Genomic DNA, 19,989 nt, shown 5'->3' with positions numbered 1-19,989 from the left:
TTCTTTTTTTTTTTTTTAACTTTTTGCCTCTCTTCCTCTCAAAGAAGAGAGGGGAGATAAAGTAAAATGAAATTAATATATAAAATTATGTATAATTATAAAAATGCAAGAATTATATAATAATACAATTTTAAACTAAAGAAAGATGGACAAAATAATCTAGATATATTAGAAAAACAAAATTAAGACATTAGATCGTCTAATTTTTAAAATATAACAACTAAATTGTTACTATCGACAAAACTCAGTACTAATTTTCTTTAAAAAATTATTATTTAATTTTATGAAAAAATTTATTAATTAATTTTTCAGTTTTAAAAAATATATTAATTCATTTTTAATATTTTAAAAAATTTATTAAGAATCTTATAAGAATTCAATTTAATTATTTTTTTTATAAAATTTTTATTTAAAATAAAAAAAATATAAAATTTTTTAATTTGAAAATTTTTATTATGTATGAAAATAAAATTATGAATGATTTTATAAGAATTTAATTATTTTTTTTTTGTAAAATTATTCGTACCAAATGAGGATGAGTTAATTTTAATTGTTAAATATTTTATTATTTAATTCTATAATTTAAAAAATATGTATTAGTTAATTTTTTATATTTATAAAAAATTTATTAAGAAGATATCTTGATATTAATTTTTTTTATAATATTTAACGGTAAAATTAATAAAAAAATAAATTAATAAATTTTTTAAATGAAAAATAAATAAATTTCCTATGACATATAAATTAAATATTTGTTTTTTTCTAACATAGTGTATAGTTGAATGATATTGATGTCAACAAAATTGTTTCTATTTCACAACAATGAATGATTGTTTTGGAAGGAAAGACCAAAGTGTAGTCCTGATGGCCTTTTTTAGGCACGTGCGGTCGGCTATGGATTGGCGATCATTTTTCGGTGCCTTTTGTGCTCTTTTATTATAAGCTTCTTTTGTCCTTACAATTATCTTTTTATATTCTCTCCATAGCCATAATGAATCTAATTTGAATTAGAAATTAATATTTTTATATATATTATTTGAAAATGTTTTAATTAATTAATGCACTTGGTATTTATCTAATTCACGAGTTCAAAAAAATAATATACATGGCTGAAAAGTAAGTTTTTTTATATAATACACAAGGATAAATGTAAAATATTTAAGATTTTTTTTTGAAATAAAATCAAGTAGAATTTAAAATTTTTTAGATTTATTAGATATATTTATTATTAAATTAAATTTACCAGTATAAATATTTAAGATTTTTAATACCGATCGTGTTATTAATTTAAATTTAAATATAAAATTTAACATCATTTAAATAATATTGAAATTTTAATTAATTAGATATATATAGTATATTTAATTAATTCAATGGTTGAACCACTTAACCCATCAATCCGATTTCTCTTACCAATTCAACCTCTACCAGGCCGGTTTAATATCACTGGTTCAGACAAAATATTTGCGGACTCTCTATCTTGAATGTATGATACCCATTTCTACCGCCGGCAAATTCTTCATTTAATACACTTACAGTTTCTCTGCTTTCGCCACGTGGAATTCCCTGCCCATAATCCAAAATAATTCAGGACCCCACACGCACCCGGTTAGGTCTCCTTCTATTTCTGTAAATCCGCGCTCATTTTCTCCCTCTTCTTCTCTCTCTCTCTCTCTCTCTCTCAGAAACGATCCACTCGCCGTCGTTTCCTCGGCGAATCTAATTTATTTTATTTATTTTAATTTCACTAATAATTGTTCTGCTATATTTCCGTTCCTTCGACCTCGCAGCGCTTAACATTCCCGGCTGTATGCATTTATAACCATCTGATCTGCCTCGTGATTCGCTCCGACATTTATCTTACCCGCCAGGTCCCGATTGGTATAATTTTTTTTTTTCCAAATTATACTGATTTTGAGTTGAATTCAGGATTTTTGTGGGGTTTTTGGGTGAAAATGTGGGGGTTTTAGAGGTGCATTTTGTTGGTCTTCAAGCTTGATTGTGTGTTTGTTCGAGTGGAGGTGAACAGTTAAACATATAGAGCGAGAGAGAGAAGTGTTTTGTGTCTCCAATTGCGTGCTGAAGCCGGGAGATGTCGGGACCTCTGGATCGTTTCGCTAGACCTTGTAAGCGATGTGTTCAACTTTCATGATTCATTGTTTGTTCTGGTTTGATCCATTATAATTGGGTTTTTGTTCCCTGATTTGGCTCATACTTGGGTTTCCTGTACTCTGTTTCTGTTTGGTTGCTGAGAAAGTTTGCAGGAAGAAATAAGAAATTGACCTCAATTTTTTTTTAAATTTATTACTTTTAAATAACTTGAGCTGCATTTTCCTAGATTTTTTTTGGGGGTAAAAAAAGGAAAAAAGCCTTTACTTTCTTCTAGAGTGATTGGCTCGTGAATGAGTGATTTCTTTTTAGCCTGTTGGGATTATTACGATTTTTAGCTCAATTTGGATTTTCTAAATACAAACTTTAACGTTGTCCTTTGTGTTTGTTAATTGGGGATTAAGTTTAAATCCCCAAAGGCAATTTTTGGTTACTATACTTAGTTCTAAAGCTTCCGTAAAAGTTTTGGCCATCAACTTTTATATGACTTAGAAGAAGTCGAAATTTTTGTTGTGTTGGTAGTTTCTACTGTTTGTTGTTGTCTTCCCAGTTTCAGTCGCTATAAGCTGTCTATACCAATGCACATGTTATTATTGTAGCAGTTTGTTGAGTCAGTTCTGATGATAACTCTGTTATTCGTTTAACTTGTATGCTTCAGGCTTTGAGGGATTCTCAGGTAGTGATGAGAGAAGAGAGAGAAAATCTGATTTTGAAAACTCTGAGGATGAGAGGCGAACCAGAATTGGATCACTCAAAAAGAAAGCAATTAATGCATCTACTAAATTCAAGCATTCTTTGAAGAAAAAGAGCAGTAGAAGAAAGAGTGATGGTAGAGTCAGCTCTGTTTCAATTGAGGATGTTAGGGATGTTGAGGAACTGCAGGCTGTTGATGAATTCCGTCAGGCATTGATCATGGACGAATTACTACCAGAGAGACATGATGATTATCATATGCTGTTGAGGTACTCAGATCTCAGACCCCTGCCTTGTGTTACTTCTTTAAACAAGTTTATGTGCATGCTTATAATTATTTTATGTAGCTTAGTAAAGTAATGATAAACCGTTGTAGATTCCCCAAGGATGGGAGGGCTGTCATGCAGTTGTCAAGAAAAGTTCTGCAACTTAAGGAGTTGCTTCTGGTTATGGTTGTTTGCACATGATGCCTGATCTAACATAGTATTTCAGTCATCATCATATAGAATTTATTATTGATTCCATGCTTTTCTGTGTACATTAATCATCCTATCTTGAGATACTTTCATTCTGATATTTGTTAATTCTATCTGTCATTTTCACCACTATACTCCTCTTATTCACGTTATGCTGAGTGTATGTCATGATGTTGCTGTGATTCACCTGTAGTTTCTTGTTTGTCAGTAGATAGTAACAATTTTAAGTCTTCTAATCTTCCAGGTTCTTGAAAGCAAGGAAGTTTGACATTGAAAAAGCAAAACACATGTGGGCTGACATGCTTCAATGGAGGAAGGAATTTGGTGCTGATACTATTATGGAGGTTTTACCCTTGACAACTTCTTTGAAATTGCTTTGGCCCTTGATCCTCTTGAAAGAAAGTTTTTCTTATTTTGTTGTTTTCAGGATTTTGAATTTAAAGAATTAAATGAAGTTTTGACGTATTACCCCCATGGTAATCATGGCGTGGATAAAGAAGGGAGACCCATTTACATTGAAAGATTGGGAAAAGTTGATCCACATAAACTTATGCATGTTACAACAATGGATCGATATGTAAAATACCATGTGCGGGAGTTTGAGAAAAGCTTTGCAATAAAGTTTCCTGCTTGTGCTATTGCTGCAAAGAGGCATATAGATTCAAGCACAACAATTTTAGATGTTCAAGGCGTGGTGGGTAGTGTGTATACAGAGTGCATAGCTGGGTTCTCAAAATATATGATTTTTCATTTCTTCTTTTTCATTGTTAATCATTCAGGGTCTTAAGAACTTCACCAAGAATGCACGGGATCTCATTATGCGACTGCAGAAAATTGATGGTGACAATTACCCTGAGGTTTGATGTCTCATTTTACATGATCTGATGAATTCTTAATTTCTGATATCATTATTAGGGAGTGGTGCGAGAATCATGTAATATTGTTGGTATGAACTTTATGCCTCTTTAATCAATGCAGACACTCCACCAAATGTTCATTATCAATGCTGGTCCTGGATTTAGACTGCTATGGAACACTGTAAAGACTTTCCTAGATCCCAAAACCACCTCCAAGATTCATGTATGTAAAACAACATTTTTTTGTGAGTTGAAAAGCACTGCTGATGTCCACTTGTTGATAATTTATTAAATATTCTTTTTTGGTGGAACTCATTTAGGTTCTAGGGAACAAGTATCAGAGTAAATTGCTTGAGATAATTGATGCCAGGTAAAAGGGGATGGATATAGCTCTAATACTTGTGTTATTATCTTAATACATTTGTGTAATTCGTCATCAACTTTTTCCTTCTCCTTCCATTGGTCATACATTTTACTTGTTACAACAAGTGTGCAATTCCTGCAGCGAGTTGCCAGAATTTCTTGGTGGTACCTGTACCTGTGCAGATCAGGGAGGTTGCATGCGGTCAGATAAGGGACCATGGAAAAACCCAGAAATATTGAAGGTTATTTGCCTGACCTGTCCCATATGTGCTGTACCATCTTTTATTTTATTTTATAACTTGATTTATTTATTTGAAATCAAGAAACTATTAGTTGCCTGATCTGTTCTATATGTGATGTATGTTAAATTTTGCACTATCTTTTTTATTTATTTTATAACCTGATTTATTTATTTGAAATCAAGAAACAATTAGTTGCTTCCATTTATTTTCTTGTAGATGGTTCTTAATGGTGAAGCACGGCGTGCTCATCAGGTTGTAAAAGTTCTAAACAGTGAGGGGAAGGTTATTGCTTATGCTAAGCCACGTTACCCTGTGGTAAGACATTCTCCATGTTTCAATTCATATGGACATTGAAATCTTCCATTTCCTTATGATTATCTTCACTGGATATTTTTTAGCGTGTCAGAGGTAGTGATACTTCCACTGCTGAGTCAGGATCTGAAGCTGAAGATATTGCTTCCCCTAAAGCACTGAAGAGTTTTTCACATCTTCGTCTGACTCCTGTTCGTGAAGAAGTATGTTTGATGTTTTAAGTTTTCAAAATGCTCCTTATGCTGAATATGTTAGTCATGCAGTTTATGCTGTTATGATTCAAAATCTATTTTGGATTAGTAATTTGAAGGATCAAATCTTGAATAACCCCAAAACAGATACACATCTTCTTTTTTGCTCTTTAAGTTCCATGTTTGAATGAATTGAGCTAATTTGCAAATAATTATCTATAATGTATAAAGTAAAAATGAGAGTGATTCGGGAATCAACAAAAATAAACTTAAATTTTTATATTTTTTACAATATTAAAAAATCTATATGACCTTAAAAATATAATTAATAAAAAATAAATAATTTTATAAAATGATTATGGAGTTATAGAAGGAAAATAAATCCTTTCCCACTATAATAATACGAACATTGACAAAAGAAATATGGTGATGATAATAGGTTAAAGATATAATTAAACTAAAAAAACAACAAAATTAGTGCATATATTTTTTATGAAAACAAAAGAGAAAGAACTCTTTTTTCACTATAGTAATATGTCTTATCTTGACAAAACATATTACTACATTTTCATTATATTAATTCATTAGAAATTAATTATGTGAAATAAAAGGATTTATGTCCAGTTAATATAATTAATTCTTATTTTACATCTTCTAATAATTAATATTGTAATTTATATTTTATGCAATAATATTATAAATTATTTTTATGAAAGAATATTATAAATTATTTTTATGAAAGAATATTATAAATTATTTTTATGAAAGAATATTATAAATTATAGCTGAATTAAACTGTAAAATTGAAAATCAATAATTCAATCAAAATTAAGTTGGTTTTTAACTTGGATAGAACTTTTCTTTACATAAATCTAAACCTAACACCTTTCATTTGATAATTACTAATATTTGATTTATATAATCTCATCGTTATAAATTCTATATTTATAATATATATAAAATATCACAAACTTTTGTAAAGAAACCAAATTATACATGATTAAATTATATATTGATAAAAAACCTGAAAATATAAAATTAAATTATTTTCAATTATAAATTTTATTCATAATTTTGATTATATAATTTGGCTTTAAATTATAGTGATAGATGTAATCTAAGCAAGAATATAAGTTTTATTAAAGAACTAAAGGGTCGACAACAAATGTAGAGAGCTTCAGCTTGATTATTCATGTGGAAAAATATTATTATAGCTATATGATTAATCACATTGACATGGAGTTCAGTTTTATTCTGCGTACTAAGGTTCTCAACTAAATGGAGGTTATTAAATATGTTATATTATATTATTTTTATATTGCTTTTTTATGTAAATAATTCTATAAAGGTTATATTTTGTTGTTGCATCTGATCTGTTCACGTGTAGTTTTTGTAGCAATATATTTCATTTTAAACTGATTTATAAAAATCATTCTTTAAAAAACCATTAATAAAAAATGATAAAATGCAGTCATTGCAAAAAAAGAAAAAAAACACCTACTTTAATAGAATTTCTTCTGCAATACTTTTTCCTGATAATAGTTGGCGCACTTTCTTTTTGACCTATCTTCTTCAGTCAGTTGCAAATTGACAAAGCATACATGCGAAAACTACATATGGATATAGTGGCAATATGAAAAAGCAAAAAGGGAGAATTTGATGAAAATGAGTATTTAAATCACAGTGACCGACTAACCAAGTTGGTGCTTTTTTTTTCCCCCTCATTTGACAGCTTCTGGTTATTTTTTGCATTTCCAGGCTAAGGTAGTTGGAAAGGCAAGCTATGCTGGTAACTTCTCAGGGTATGATGAATATGTTCCTATGGTTGACAAAGCAGTTGATTCTGGTTGGAAAAAGCAGGCATCCATCCAGAAGCCTTCTGTTTCCAAAGGTTAGTGAGTGAAGTAGTGTTTATTGCTTTTGTTTGGCTTTCTTAATTCTACTGTTGAGCTACCATGTCTCCACAAATTCTATGAGATGTGGTGCTAATTCCGAAGGCAGAACAAAGCACCCAAGACCTGATTTCACACTATTTCTAGACATGAAGATCAACTTATGACTTCCTATTTAGTTTTTAATTCCTCTTTTAAACAAGATTTTCCTTTCCCTTTTTTTTTTTATTTATACTACATGGTTTAAAATTTATAGTATTTATTCCTATTTAGGTTATTTTCCAATTATAATTATGATTTGATTAATTCTTCCTACCTAGTAGGGTTCCTATTGTCGGTGTAACTAAACTTCCTACTTTAGCTAGGATTTCTATTTCCCTAGTTAGTTAAGTATTCTAAGGTCTTTATAAACCCATACCCCATGTAAATTAAGTTAGTTGTAGCTATTGAAATTGTAACAGTCATTTTCCTCTTAATACTAGGTATGTTATGTGAGAGTGTATTTTTTGAGCTTCACACCATCATTTTTCATATTACTTTTCAACACCTAATAATAAGATCTTCATTAGTGATATTAAATACAAGGAGAACTGTTATTCTGTCTTCACTAATCCATGTAACTGCTGTGATCTAGTGCAGTTGCATACAGTGGTGGATGTAGCTTGTAAAATTGATTTATTAAACATTTCCACATTCCAACCATCCTTCTATATTGAAGTACATCTGGCAATGGATCACCTGGATCTTGACTCAACTTTAGCTCAGAAACCACGAGTGGCTTTGCAGGTTTATAATCTAGAAATCCAACATTTGAAAGAATTTCTAGTCCGCTTTCTTTGGCTTAAAGAAATAGCATGTTGTATCCTAGCAACCTCCAAACCTGGGAAAAATTTAAGAGTTCCAATGTATTTAGTTTTGAATTTAAAGATGCTTTGACTGACCAATTTCAATTAAACTAGTTCTTGGTAGAATTATGTCATCCAAGTAGACTAATAATGGTAAGTGACTCTGCTGTCTTCTTCACAAACAAAGAATGATCTGATTGTGATTACACATATTCAAGAGATAAAAAAGCAGATGAAAGCTTTGACAACCACTGCCTACTGGCTTGTTTAAGGCCATAAAAAATGACTTTTGAAGATGAAAACTTTATTGGGACTATCAGTACTCAGTAGTGAATCTAAGAGGCAGGACCATGTAAACTTCTTCATGGAGGTCTCCATGAAGGAAAGCATTGTTCACATCTAACTGGTGCAAGTACCAATTGTTAGTAGCTGCAAATGCAAGTAAGGGTTTGACTGCGGTAAGTTTAACAACCGGTGAAAAAGTATCGAAGTAACCAAGGCCTTTTGTTTTTGTGTAACCTTTGGCTATCAAACGAGCTTTATGCTCCTCATTTGAACCATCTGCCTTGTATTTAATCTGAAACGCCAATTTACGTTCTGTAGTACTTGTTCAAGAGGTGGATCTGTTATAGCCAAGTCTTGTTGTGCTCAAGAGCAAGAATCTCAAATTGCCTGGCTTGCTTCCAACACTCACGATTAGTAGCTTGGGCATATGTTTTTTTATTCAGAATTAACAAAAATGGGAAGTATAATTTGAAGTTGTGAATTTATATAGCTTGGAGTAAGATAGGACTGAAAATAAAGGATAAAGATAACATGAGGATTGTGAAGAAAAATTGGTAGTACTGTGGTAGAGCTAAATTATAGTGATAATCCTATATGTAATAAAGTGGTTTTTCCTTTCTGGAACATTGTCTAGTTTGAGGAGAAGGAATAGTTGGTAAAGAAATAGATGGAGAAGGAATAGAATTGTTTGAGTGGTGAGAAGGGAATAAAATATCAAAATCTGGAATTTATGAACCTTGATGAAGAGAGGGATGAAATGAAGAACAATTGACAGTGAAAGGAAGGATATTTTAGTGAAATGTGACATTTCTGGAAATGAAAATTTCTCTGGAATGAAGATCCAACAAAACATAACCCTTAGTTCTTGGCTTATACCCACTGAAGACACCCTTTATGGCTCTAGGATTGAACTTTGTTCTGTCAACAGGATGGAAGCAAAGATTAGAGATCCAAAAACTTCAATGTCAAGAAGGTTGGGAGGATTGCCTTTGTTATGGAAAAGGATAACTTTTATGTTTGGCAAAAAGAGATAAATGCAACAAGAGCTATTGCCTTTGGAACTAAAATCTGAAATATCTAAATGTGATAGTCTTATTCTAGAATCAAATGAATGGCCAAGTCTGTAGCGAAATAACAAAATGAGAAGAGGTTGCTAGAGATGTGAGAAATGGACTGAGATACAGGAACGGAAGAGGAAACAGATGTTGTCCTGGTATATAGGCCCTCATGAGATTTAGCGGTACCTATCGTCCTCCAATTGTGAAGTTTCTGAATGAAACAACAATAATTATAAAAGATTGTTAACAATTAATTGTTGAAGTAAATCTAGTAACAGATAACATATTGGAAGAGAAAGTTGGGATGTAAAGAACATCATAAAGAATTAAGTGTTTGGAAAGAGTAAATGTAGTATAAATGTTAACAATTTTTTTACTATAGTATTAGGTAGAGTTACAGGAATTGGACTAATGGATATATAGGAACTAAAAAATGTGAAGGAATGTGTAATGTGGTCAGTGGCACCTAAGTCAATAATCCAAAGATTATATTTGGAAACACAAGATAAAGAAAGATGACTACCGACAGAGGAGTAAATCAAGAAACAAGATCGGTTGCTGACTTGGAAGTAGGTTGAGCTTGAGCATGGTTTTGCCAAATGAGAGTTAGAGACAGAGACAAGTTGATAGGTGTGGATAAAAGCCAGAAATCCTTGAATCTGTTCTTGAGTCAAACCACGAGTAGAATTCTTATTTGTTCCCAGGAGAGTTCTGCGTTCCTTTAGGAGAAGCATCTTCATGCTTGGAAAAAGGAGCATCACTTGGGAATTAACAAACACAGATTCACAGTGCTGAAAATTCAGAAGCAACAAAATTGCTACCAGAAGCATAATACCCTCCTTGAAACTTGTATCCAGGAGAATAGCAATGTTTATTAATAACACGTTTCAACAGTATGCCTTGTCTTGCCACAGAAAGTGCAAAACGCATTTGTCACCATTGGAATTTCTTGCAGCAGAGTTTGGAGTACGAGGAGATTTCACTGTGGATCCAGTTACAGACTTGTTGACAAAAGCTCTGGACTCCACTGCATTTATACCAAAAGGATCCAATATGGTAAGAGAAGGATTGATATGCCTTTTCTTGCTGTATGACTAGTGAAAAAGCTTTATTAATGGAATGGAAAGGATCAAGCAGCAGTATCTGAGACTGAACAATAGAATGTTGATCATTTAACCCTTTGAGAAATCTGATTACACAATCATGCTCTTGATATTTCTTAATCTTGGATGAAGCAACACAAGGGCATGGATTTTGACGTGAACACGACAAGCTCTGAAATTAAGAAGCTTATCCCAACGTAATTTTAACTTTGTGAGGACCTGTAACAGATCTATCTCCTTGTTTAAGAGAAAAAATATCTCCTAAATCCTAAAAATGTCTCCATGTGAAATTTCTCTTTGAGATCATTTCAAACATCGACAGCCCTTTCTATCCACAAAATACTCTTGAGTAATGGATGGGGAAGGTGAATGAATAAGCCAAGAAAGTATCATGATGTTGCAGCGGGACACAAATAATCAGTGGTAGAAGGAAATGATCAACAAATTTCAATTTGTCCTAGACATCAAAGCCATCTTCATAGGTTGTGACTGAATGTGATAGTTAGAACCTGTGAGAACTGGTGAAACCAATGCCAATTCTAGATTTTCATTGTTCTCATGGGTCTTGCAGAGGTTGCTCGATGAATTGCCTGTGCTAGAAGAAACAGCCATTGGCAGAATCAAGAAGCTAACTTAAGAAGAAAACAAAAAATAATTGCTCTGATACCATATGAAGAAATGAATAAGAATTCTTCTATTGAACTTTTAGGAATCAAAGAAGAAAGCTAAATTTGAATGAAAATAACTGTGCTGCTTTTACACATAAAAATACAAGTACCTGAAATAACTGCAACTGACTAACATAATTAGCTACATTGCTTTTACCATTTACACGTAAAAGCTACAAACGGCCAACTTACTTTACCGCCTATTTTTCCTTTAGCTTCATTGCCTCCTGTACTACTATCAACTAATATTGATCCTCATAAATTTTATCATTCTCTCTTTTTGATAAAAGTTAAAGCTAATTGAAATGAAAAAATATGTTATGTATCCATAGGTTTATTTACTTTTCAAACTTGCATGTATTCTACATTTTGCTGATTGTGGAATAAATTCTTCAGCAATGAACTTTTCAACGCAAAGTTTCACAATCATGTACGTGATTAGTTAATGAATTATTGTTTTGTAATTTATATAAAATGATGTATTTTTACTTTGTAGCATAAATGATATAATTCTTATCAAGTATTAGATCTCGTGGAGTCTGATTATAACATATTAATATCACATCTTTTTATATTTACTGTTATTTTATTATTTTTTTTATACATTGAACCCCAAAAACGTCCATCACTGATTGCATACAACTTCATGTGTATTGTACTGATATTTGATTGGTGCATTGTTCTTCGTTCTCTTTCTTTAACCTGGCAAACAATGAAAATGAAAATTTCAATGCAGCTACACTTCTGCCTGACACTCCAAAGACTCCAGAAGGAATTCATGTTAGACTTTTGGTAGCAGTCATGGGTTTCTTCACGACACTTTTCACTCTTTTCCGAACGTTGGTGTTCCATGTAACTAAGAGGCTTCCCCGTGCTTCATCTGATGATCAACGTGCTCCTGAACTTGCTATAGAGGCAACACAGGAAGAATTCCATCTCCCTTCGCAAACTCCAGCTTTTAACGAGGCAGATCTCTCCTCTGTACTGAAAAGGCTAGGTGAGCTGGAGGAAAAAGTGGATACACTTAAATCAAAACCGTTAGAAATGCCTTATGAGAAAGAGGAACTGCTAAATGCTGCTGTTTGTCGTGTGGATGCCCTAGAAGCCGAGCTAATTGCTACCAAAAAGGTACAACTGCTTTATTGCAGAATGCTATGTATGATCACATTGTCTGGGCTCTTTCACTCTTAAGTTATGTGAAGTATTTGGACAGATTCTTTTTTGCAATTTGGTATTAATCAGAAATTATGTGTGCCTTAATCTTGAATTTGTCTAGTGTCAGCATATTAATCAGAAATTATGTGTGCCTTAATTTTGAATTTGTCTAGTGTCAGTCCTGAAACAGACTTCAAAACTACAGATGGAGAAAATGGAAACCCTAGAATAGAGCTGAAAGGAAAAATAGATTGGGAAAATAAGTAGAGTAGAGAAAATGGAGACATTGAGGAAGAAAATAGTAGAGATTCTTGTTTTTTATTCTTGAAAGTTGTATGCAGTCACCTCCCTCTATTTATACAGCTATGCTTTTGATAACTGTTTCTAACAATTATAACTACCTCCAAAACTCTGTAATATCTATTCTAATTCCCTCCAGAATAACCACTCATGAATCCACTGCTTGTCAGCTCGTTCATTCCTACTGAATTATGAAAAGGCTTTATGGTCAAATCACCCATGTCCTGTTCCTTCGTTAATGGGCATTTTTTAGACTTTTCATGGTTGAATTGCAGTTTTGGTTTGTATATTTTTTTGTCATTGTGGCATCTTCTCTATTTTTGCATGATTCTCTATATTTAAGTCATTGCTTACTCCATTTTCTGGAAGAGGCATGATGTTATTATATTATTATTTGTGCTTCCTTAATAGGCTTTACATGAAGCTTTAATGAAGCAAGAAGAATTGCTCGCTTACATAGACAGTCAAGAAGCCAAGTACCAGGTAGGGATAATCTCTTTTGTTTGTATATGGCTGGGGAAGTAGACATGGGCCTGGTTTGGGTTTGGACTGGAACCAGCGAAATCCGGATTTGACCAGAACTGTCTTGAACTGGACTGGAACCAGATGGGACCAATTTTGACTGATTTGGTCAGTTTCTGGGTCAATATTGGAATTTTTTCACTTTAAAAGAAAATTTTTAAAAAAAATATTGACGGACGAAACCAGCTGAGGCGAACCCCAGTCCTGGCTTCACAGCCCATAGGACTTGATCTGCTGGTCTGGTTCCAGTTCTGGGACAGAACTGGAGTGCGCCCATACATGTTTCTTTTGATTGGTATGATATATGACTCATAATTTTTCTGTCCATCTCAGAAAAAGAGGTTTTGCTGGTAAGATGTTTTGCCAGTGGAGGGAGAATTCAGTGACGACTTGGCTAGCACTAAAATTTTCTCTTTTCAATACAATGTTTTAACATACAAGCCCAGATGATGTTTGTCATGCTGAGGATACACTTCCTAACTGATGTGAGTTTATGTTGATTGCAAAGGGATTCAGACATTGTCGTAAGGAAATTACCGTACGACTTATTGTTCTTAAACTCGTGCGTTGTTTGGCTTTTCCAATTTTATGATTTTTCCTTGTGTATGTGTTTGTCTAATATGAATGGATCTGAGAAGTGTTAAGGGCTTCACATATTTCATGGTTTTTACTTATCATCTGGGTGCTTAGTTTGGTAAACGCTTTGTCACCAGCAGCTCATTTCTTTTGCTTAGGAGTTAGGATTACCTTTCTAGTTTCTAATATTGGTACTGGTCTGCTTTTCAGTTTTCCCATGAAATTGGGTCTCCTATCAATTTCTGGATGTTTTTTCAGTTGCTAAATATAGAAAGTTGTTTTATCCTGCAATACTAGAATTTGGACTTGCCGAAAGGTTTTTGTGTTGGCCTACATACATGGGTCTTGATTCTTTGATTCATTTCTGCTTAAGATTTTGCGAGAAAATACTCATTTCTAAACATTGTATGTATCTGTAGAAAGGTTTTTTAGTATAATATATAGGCAACGAAAACAAGTGCAGTATTTTGTGGAAGAAGTAGCCTCTAAAAGTAAAGAAATTAAGCCCTGCTATATGCAATATGGCGTTTGATTATGAATCTTTATAATTATTTTGCTGGACTGAGCATTTTGAGATCCACACAAAACAAAGCCCAATTGCGTATTGTTTGTTAGAAGATTGTATTTTTGGAATATAAATAATGAGAAATGAAAGGTTCAAATAGTTTAGTGAAAAGTCATTGTGTTTTATTAAGTTGTAGCATGAAAAGACATCAGCTTATGAAAATTAGCTATAGGTGCTTAAAAGCTAATTTGATAAAATTTTCAGCAGTTATGTGCTTGAATAAAATCTTGCGGGTTATTGTTAAAATATTGACATGTTTGATAAATATATTTATATTATAGTATTATTTAATCTTAAATTAAATGAACAAATAATTTATAGCTAAATATTTTATTAAGGACTAATAGAATTAGTTTTAGATGTACTAAAACTAGAGTGAATAGTTTATTCAAATTAATGAAGAAATTTTAAATGAGGGTGATATTGGAAACTACTTCCTCAAACTAACTGACAAGATCAAACTCCTTAGTTTTTTATTTTTTCTTGCTTATATGCACAATTTATAAGCTTTAAAAAAACTTTTAAATAAACAAATCTGTTCAAAACTACAGCTGTATACTTGTTGCTGATCATTCCATTCCCTCTTATTGTACGCAAAAGCAATTGGAAAGTTAACTCCATTCCATTAAGAAATATCATTCCATCTCGAAAAATCAAGCCCAAAAGAAGTTAAAGGAGTGTATATTTATACAAAGGTTTCAGTTTAGTGTTATACAAAGCAGAATATGATTTTAAATAAATAACAAATATAGGAAAAGTTCTAATTAATTTCCTCCAGTATTAGTAAGTTCTCAAGTTATCGTTTGGAGCATTGCAGCACTTTCCACCTCACTCAGCTTATGGATTCTTTCTTCAGAAAACGAAAAACTGAATATGAAAGATCTTTGTTAGAATTGTAAGCTGCATGATCAAACTATCCAACATCAGAACATTGTAAATATTTCAATATTTTTGCATACCTTCTTCTTCTTCTTCTTTTTCTTTTCAATGTACTCCAGGAGTTGCTGCTGCTTAGCAACTGCATCCTCTAGTGCCTAAACAAACAAGAAATGAACAGTACATCATAATTACCTCAAACGTTCCAGCAATGGATCTGTGAATTAGTTATTTTTAAACCCTTATTCTTCCTTTTCCTGTATCTGGACAATGGACAACATGATTGAAGAAAATCAGGCCAATACCTTCTTGGTTGCTAACAGCTCTAGCTCCAGGACATCTGCGCGTCGTAAAGCAGTATTCAACATTTCCTCTTTCTCAGGTGGCATGGTATCAGCTCTTGATGCCAGAACATTCATCTTCTCTTCCATTTCAGCCATGCGCAACATCATGTTCTTGTATTCAGCAGTAGAGATGGATGGTTCTTGCACTGTAGGGCTTTTCATCATCCCATCATCATATAAAACCTGACTGCCATAGATTGCAGCTTCAGTAAGTTTTCTTGGAACGCTGCGTGTCATTCGAACCACGGCGATGATTCCCATCAAAAAGGCGAAAAACCCACTCATTATAGGATTGTTAATTCCATTTGGCTTACAAACAACACCAGCTGGAAAATGATCTGCAGCATTGGAAATGGAATGTAATTTTGTTGTTCATGGAAGGCAGCAGACTGCAGAATGCCTTACTTCATAAATACTAAAGAAACTAATGTTAAAATAGAAACAAAATTGAGTGATATACAAGTCTTTCAAATAAGATTTATGCAATCAAGTGTCTTATATGCATAAGCTATTGTGTTATGTAACATATGCAAATCAATAATTGCATACCTTTGGAGTTGTAGCTGTGCTTCTGCATTTTAGTAGGCCAAGCAGTATCTACAGACTTGTCAACCATTGGAATGACTTTACTGTTTTTGGTAATATTGCACTTTTTGCTAATGAGAAACTGCAAACATATAAAGAGAATTACAAACAAATTGATGACATTCCATGTAAACTCACAATATAATGTATTTACAAAGTTCCCAGATTTTAATCTGAGCATTATGCAGATATTAAACAAACTAAATTTAGTTTTTAAGCTATATGCCAATATAAATAAGCTAGTTGATACTAGTTCCATCTCTACTTTTGTCAACCATTTTTCATTATTCTGCATTGCTGATATCAGATGGAAATCCATAAAACTTACTTCCTCAGGAACAGGATATTTTGGATGCTGAAAATCCACAGCTCTTTCTACGATGAAAGAATCGTCTCTCTTCTTCATCTTGTTAACAACACCAGAAAAAGTGGGGAAAAATCAAAAGTTAAGCAATCAATTAAGTACAGTATAAGAAATCAACACATCTTGTGTTTTTTTAAAATGTAACAAGTAAGAGGGCGATGAACCCATGAAAACTGAAGTACCACACTTGGGTAAGAACAAAGTACCTTTGTGCATACCTCCTCATCTTCAGAGATTGTTTTCTCCTCAATTCCTGACAAAGGTCTGTTGCATTTGGCTACACCATTTTGAACCATCTGAATTGTCAGAAAGGAAAATCTGTCATTTTTTTATCCTGTTATACAAAATATAAATGGAGGGAAATGCTATTAACGAATACAATGCATAAGCAGAGTTTCACCTTCATTATTTCAGGATCATTCCATGGTCCCTTATCAGAACGCATACAGCCACCCTTATCAGCACAAGTGCAAGTACCACCCAAAAATTCTGGCAGCTCGCTGGTTCAAGAAAACAAAGGTTTAGTAAAGAAATTTTGGGAAAAAAATATACTCTTATAATCAGTTAAGACATAACTTACCAAGCATCAATTATTTCAAGCAACTTGCTCTGGTATTTGTTACCCAGGACCTGACAAAAGAAAAGATCTCATTAAGAATTGTAACATTGATAATATGGAGGCAGTAATATCCATAGATGAAGAGATGTTAAATACTTACATGGATCTTAGCAGCAGTCTTAGGGTCAAGGAATGACTTGACAGTGTTCCATAAAAGCCTAAAACCAGAGCCCCCATTGATGATGAACATGCGGTTCAGGGTCTGTAAAGATACAAAAGAATTTCAATTAATGCCATGTTATGTAAAAAACTATTATTCATCCAATGGAAGTAGAAAGACTTGTAAGTTAAGAAATGACTACCTCAGGATAATTGTCACCATCAATCTTTTGAATGCGGGTAATAAGCTCCCTTGCAGTTTTGTTGAAGTGTTTGAGACCCTAAGTCATGGATAAACTTAACAATTCACAAATTACAATGTCATAATGACTATTTGATAATTTTGCATTCTGTTAATAGTTAAATCCTCACATACCACTCCCTGCACATCCAAAATAGTGGTGCTCTGGTCAATGTGCTTCTTTGCTGCAATTGAACAAGCTGGGAGCTTATAAGTAAAGGTTTTCTCAAATTCCCAGACATGATACTTAACATATCGATCCAATGTTGTGACTTGCAGAAGCTTAGTAGCATCAACTTCACCCAATTTTTCAATGTAAACAGGTCTTCCTTCCTTATCAATCCCATGGTATCCTTGTGGATAATATTTCAGAACTTCATCTAATTCCTTGAACTCAAAGTCCTAAAGAAACAAGATAAATGAAGCTCAGAACTATATGGATGCCTTGTAAAATAATATTCTAATTTCTATATTTTCATTTTTTTTTTAAATTTTTTTTCTGGTTACCTCCATGATTGTTTCTGTACCAAATTCCCTCCTCCATTGGAGCATGTCAGACCACATTTGCTTTGCTTTGTCAACATCATATTTTCTGGCCCTCAAAAATCTGTATCATGATGCAATAAGTTGACAACCTATGTAATTTCTATATTTTCAAACAGGTGAACAACTACCACTAACACTGAAGTAGCATCCAGCTAATTTAAGGAAATAAATCCTTAACGCAACAATGTTCTTAATTGATTCAATTATGCACAAAAAACCTTCAAAACTTTTGCCTCTGAATCTTTCTTTAAAAATGTTCTTGATGAGAAAGGTGCTAGCACAAGAAATACACTTTTCCTCTGAAATTCTTGAAACAATGATCATATCCAGCATTTACAATCATGGGAATTGGCATTAGAATTGCAATTCAAATAAAATGCAAGGAATCTAATAACATTTTCATTATATTCTCCAAAAGAAACAGAAGAGCTACAAGTCTTCTACTTTAGCTGAAAACGAAATCAGAAGCAGAAATTATACTAGCAAATGCACAACATGACGATCATTAATGATTAGAAAGGGAGAATGTAAATGACCTGAGCATCAGATGGTGATCATCATGCTTAGAGGGCAGTAGCTCATCAAGGATAAGTACTTGACGAAAGGCATCCACTGCCTGTAATTCCTCTGCATCAATGTTATCTTCAATTGCAACAGACATCACTCTGCTATTTCTCCGACCCTTCTTTGTCAATGAATTTCTGAACTTGTTGGAGGCAGTAATTGCCTTCTTCTTCAAAGCTCTAAGTCGGTTCTTCCTCTCTTCCTCCATATTCTCAATATTGGATTTTTCGAGACCTGCTTAATCAATATTCAGAGGCAACCACTATGATTTTATAGAAGAAACTTGAATTTTATATGCAAGACCCCATTGAGAAACCAAAACATGTAATTTATATTGTCGCCTCAATGAAAATCAAAACTTAAATGCAACCACTTGAAGCAAGTTGTAGGGAGAGTAAGCCCAACACTTTATCTACACACATCAAATTCCCCCCATATAAATGATGTGAGATGTTGGGATCATAACAGTTTCTTTTCAAAAGCCACATTCTCCATCTTCCTCATTTCACTAACAATGAAAAAAAAAAAAAAAAGAGCAAATGTTTACCTGGCATGATATGGCGATCAAGCGGCCCAGACATAGTATCGGCTGTTGCCATGATTTAAAATTCTGAAAAGCCTATCAACGCGAGATGGTAATTAAAAGTAGCAGGAGGTTCAAGTACCAACAAACAATTGCTCCTCACGAAATATTTTTATGTCTGCAAACCAGATGAGAATATGAGAAAATTTTGCAAAATCCAAATGAAAACAAATGTATCCCTGCACTATCCACTTTCAATACATAAAAAATAACAACACATAAGAAATGTTTAATCATGTAATGTTATGTCGTGAAAAATCATAGAAACAAAGATTCAAACAGTGCATGTGCATAAGCATAGACTTAAAAGCGACATGGGCAGCCAAGAAGATTGAAACAAATAAAAGATGTATAGGAACTACATGAATGAAAATTCAGCAACCTATAAAATGAGCAGATTATAAATCAACTTCAAGCCTAAATCTATGCAATTACAGAGGCTCAATAAGCAATAGGATCATGAAAAATTCAAAGAATCATAAGCAAAACAAACCCGTCTTGTCAATTTAAGCAGTTAATAGAAAATCACATTCAATGCATAAATCAATGAAACAAATCCAAAGTCTCAAATGCAGGCACCTATTATCAAAAGGGTACCTAGAAATGATTGAGGAATTCAAGAATTACATGTATATAATGAGAAATGAAGAGAGAAAAAAGAGAGATTACCTTTTGGCAAGAATGTAGGAGACCATAGGAGCACAAGAAGATATGTATAGATAACTGATAACAGAAACAATCTCTGAAACCAGAGGCCCTACGGAGACAGCTCAAAAAATGGAGAGAAAAAAAAAATATAATATTGACAGAAATAGAGATGAGGAAGCTAAATGCATGCCACTCCGTTCAAGTTCTTTCAAAAAAAAGCGCTGAAATCTTTAACTAACTTAATAACGGCAATTTTTCCATAATATTCAATTTTATCCCTGTATGGTTTTGGGATGTTCAATTTAGTC

The 19,989-nt window shown here is 32.9% G+C and overlaps 2 protein-coding genes across 5 annotated transcripts; one reads left to right on the top strand and one right to left on the bottom strand.

Moving 5' to 3' along the window:
- The first annotated feature begins 1,654 nt into the window (after nt 1-1,654).
- On the top strand, nt 1,655-13,748 carry LOC110626397 (phosphatidylinositol/phosphatidylcholine transfer protein SFH8). Of its 2 annotated transcripts, XM_021772252.1 has the most exons (15): nt 1,655-1,881; nt 2,030-2,126; nt 2,768-3,071; nt 3,523-3,622; nt 3,706-3,972; nt 4,058-4,135; nt 4,257-4,358; nt 4,456-4,505; nt 4,641-4,740; nt 4,957-5,055; nt 5,139-5,255; nt 7,002-7,134; nt 11,831-12,222; nt 12,961-13,032; nt 13,405-13,748. In XM_021772252.1, the coding sequence occupies exons 2-15, from the start codon at nt 2,093-2,095 to the stop codon at nt 13,423-13,425; spliced, it is 1,869 nt and encodes a 622-aa protein (XP_021627944.1). In that variant the 5' UTR covers nt 1,655-1,881; nt 2,030-2,092; the 3' UTR covers nt 13,426-13,748. The 2 variants fall into 2 exon arrangements, with proteins under 2 accessions (XP_021627944.1, XP_021627943.1); XM_021772251.1 differs by having other exon boundaries at nt 1,655-2,126.
- Nucleotides 13,749-14,857: 1,109 nt separating this feature from the next.
- LOC110626398 (phosphatidylinositol/phosphatidylcholine transfer protein SFH3) lies at nt 14,858-19,989 on the bottom strand. Of its 3 annotated transcripts, XM_021772253.2 has the most exons (15): nt 19,703-19,982; nt 18,998-19,151; nt 18,423-18,684; nt 17,848-17,947; nt 17,476-17,742; nt 17,303-17,380; nt 17,101-17,202; nt 16,962-17,011; nt 16,782-16,881; nt 16,588-16,677; nt 16,346-16,423; nt 15,982-16,099; nt 15,394-15,770; nt 15,172-15,246; nt 14,858-15,079 (listed from the first exon to the last, which is right to left on the bottom strand). In XM_021772253.2, exons 2-15 carry the CDS (start codon nt 19,047-19,049, stop codon nt 15,065-15,067), a joined length of 1,764 nt encoding a protein of 587 aa, XP_021627945.1. In that variant the 5' UTR covers nt 19,050-19,151; nt 19,703-19,982; the 3' UTR covers nt 14,858-15,064. The 3 variants fall into 3 exon arrangements, with proteins under 3 accessions (XP_021627945.1, XP_043817638.1, XP_043817637.1); XM_043961703.1 differs by having other exon boundaries at nt 14,858-15,246; nt 16,346-16,417; nt 19,703-19,989; XM_043961702.1 differs by having other exon boundaries at nt 14,858-15,246; nt 19,703-19,986.

The sequence above is a fragment of the Manihot esculenta genome, chromosome 11 (assembly GCF_001659605.2).
Source record: "Manihot esculenta cultivar AM560-2 chromosome 11, M.esculenta_v8, whole genome shotgun sequence".
NCBI lineage: Eukaryota > Viridiplantae > Streptophyta > Magnoliopsida > Malpighiales > Euphorbiaceae > Manihot > Manihot esculenta.
Note: the sequence above shows the minus strand (reverse complement) of the source record. Positions and strands in the feature narration are given on the sequence as shown.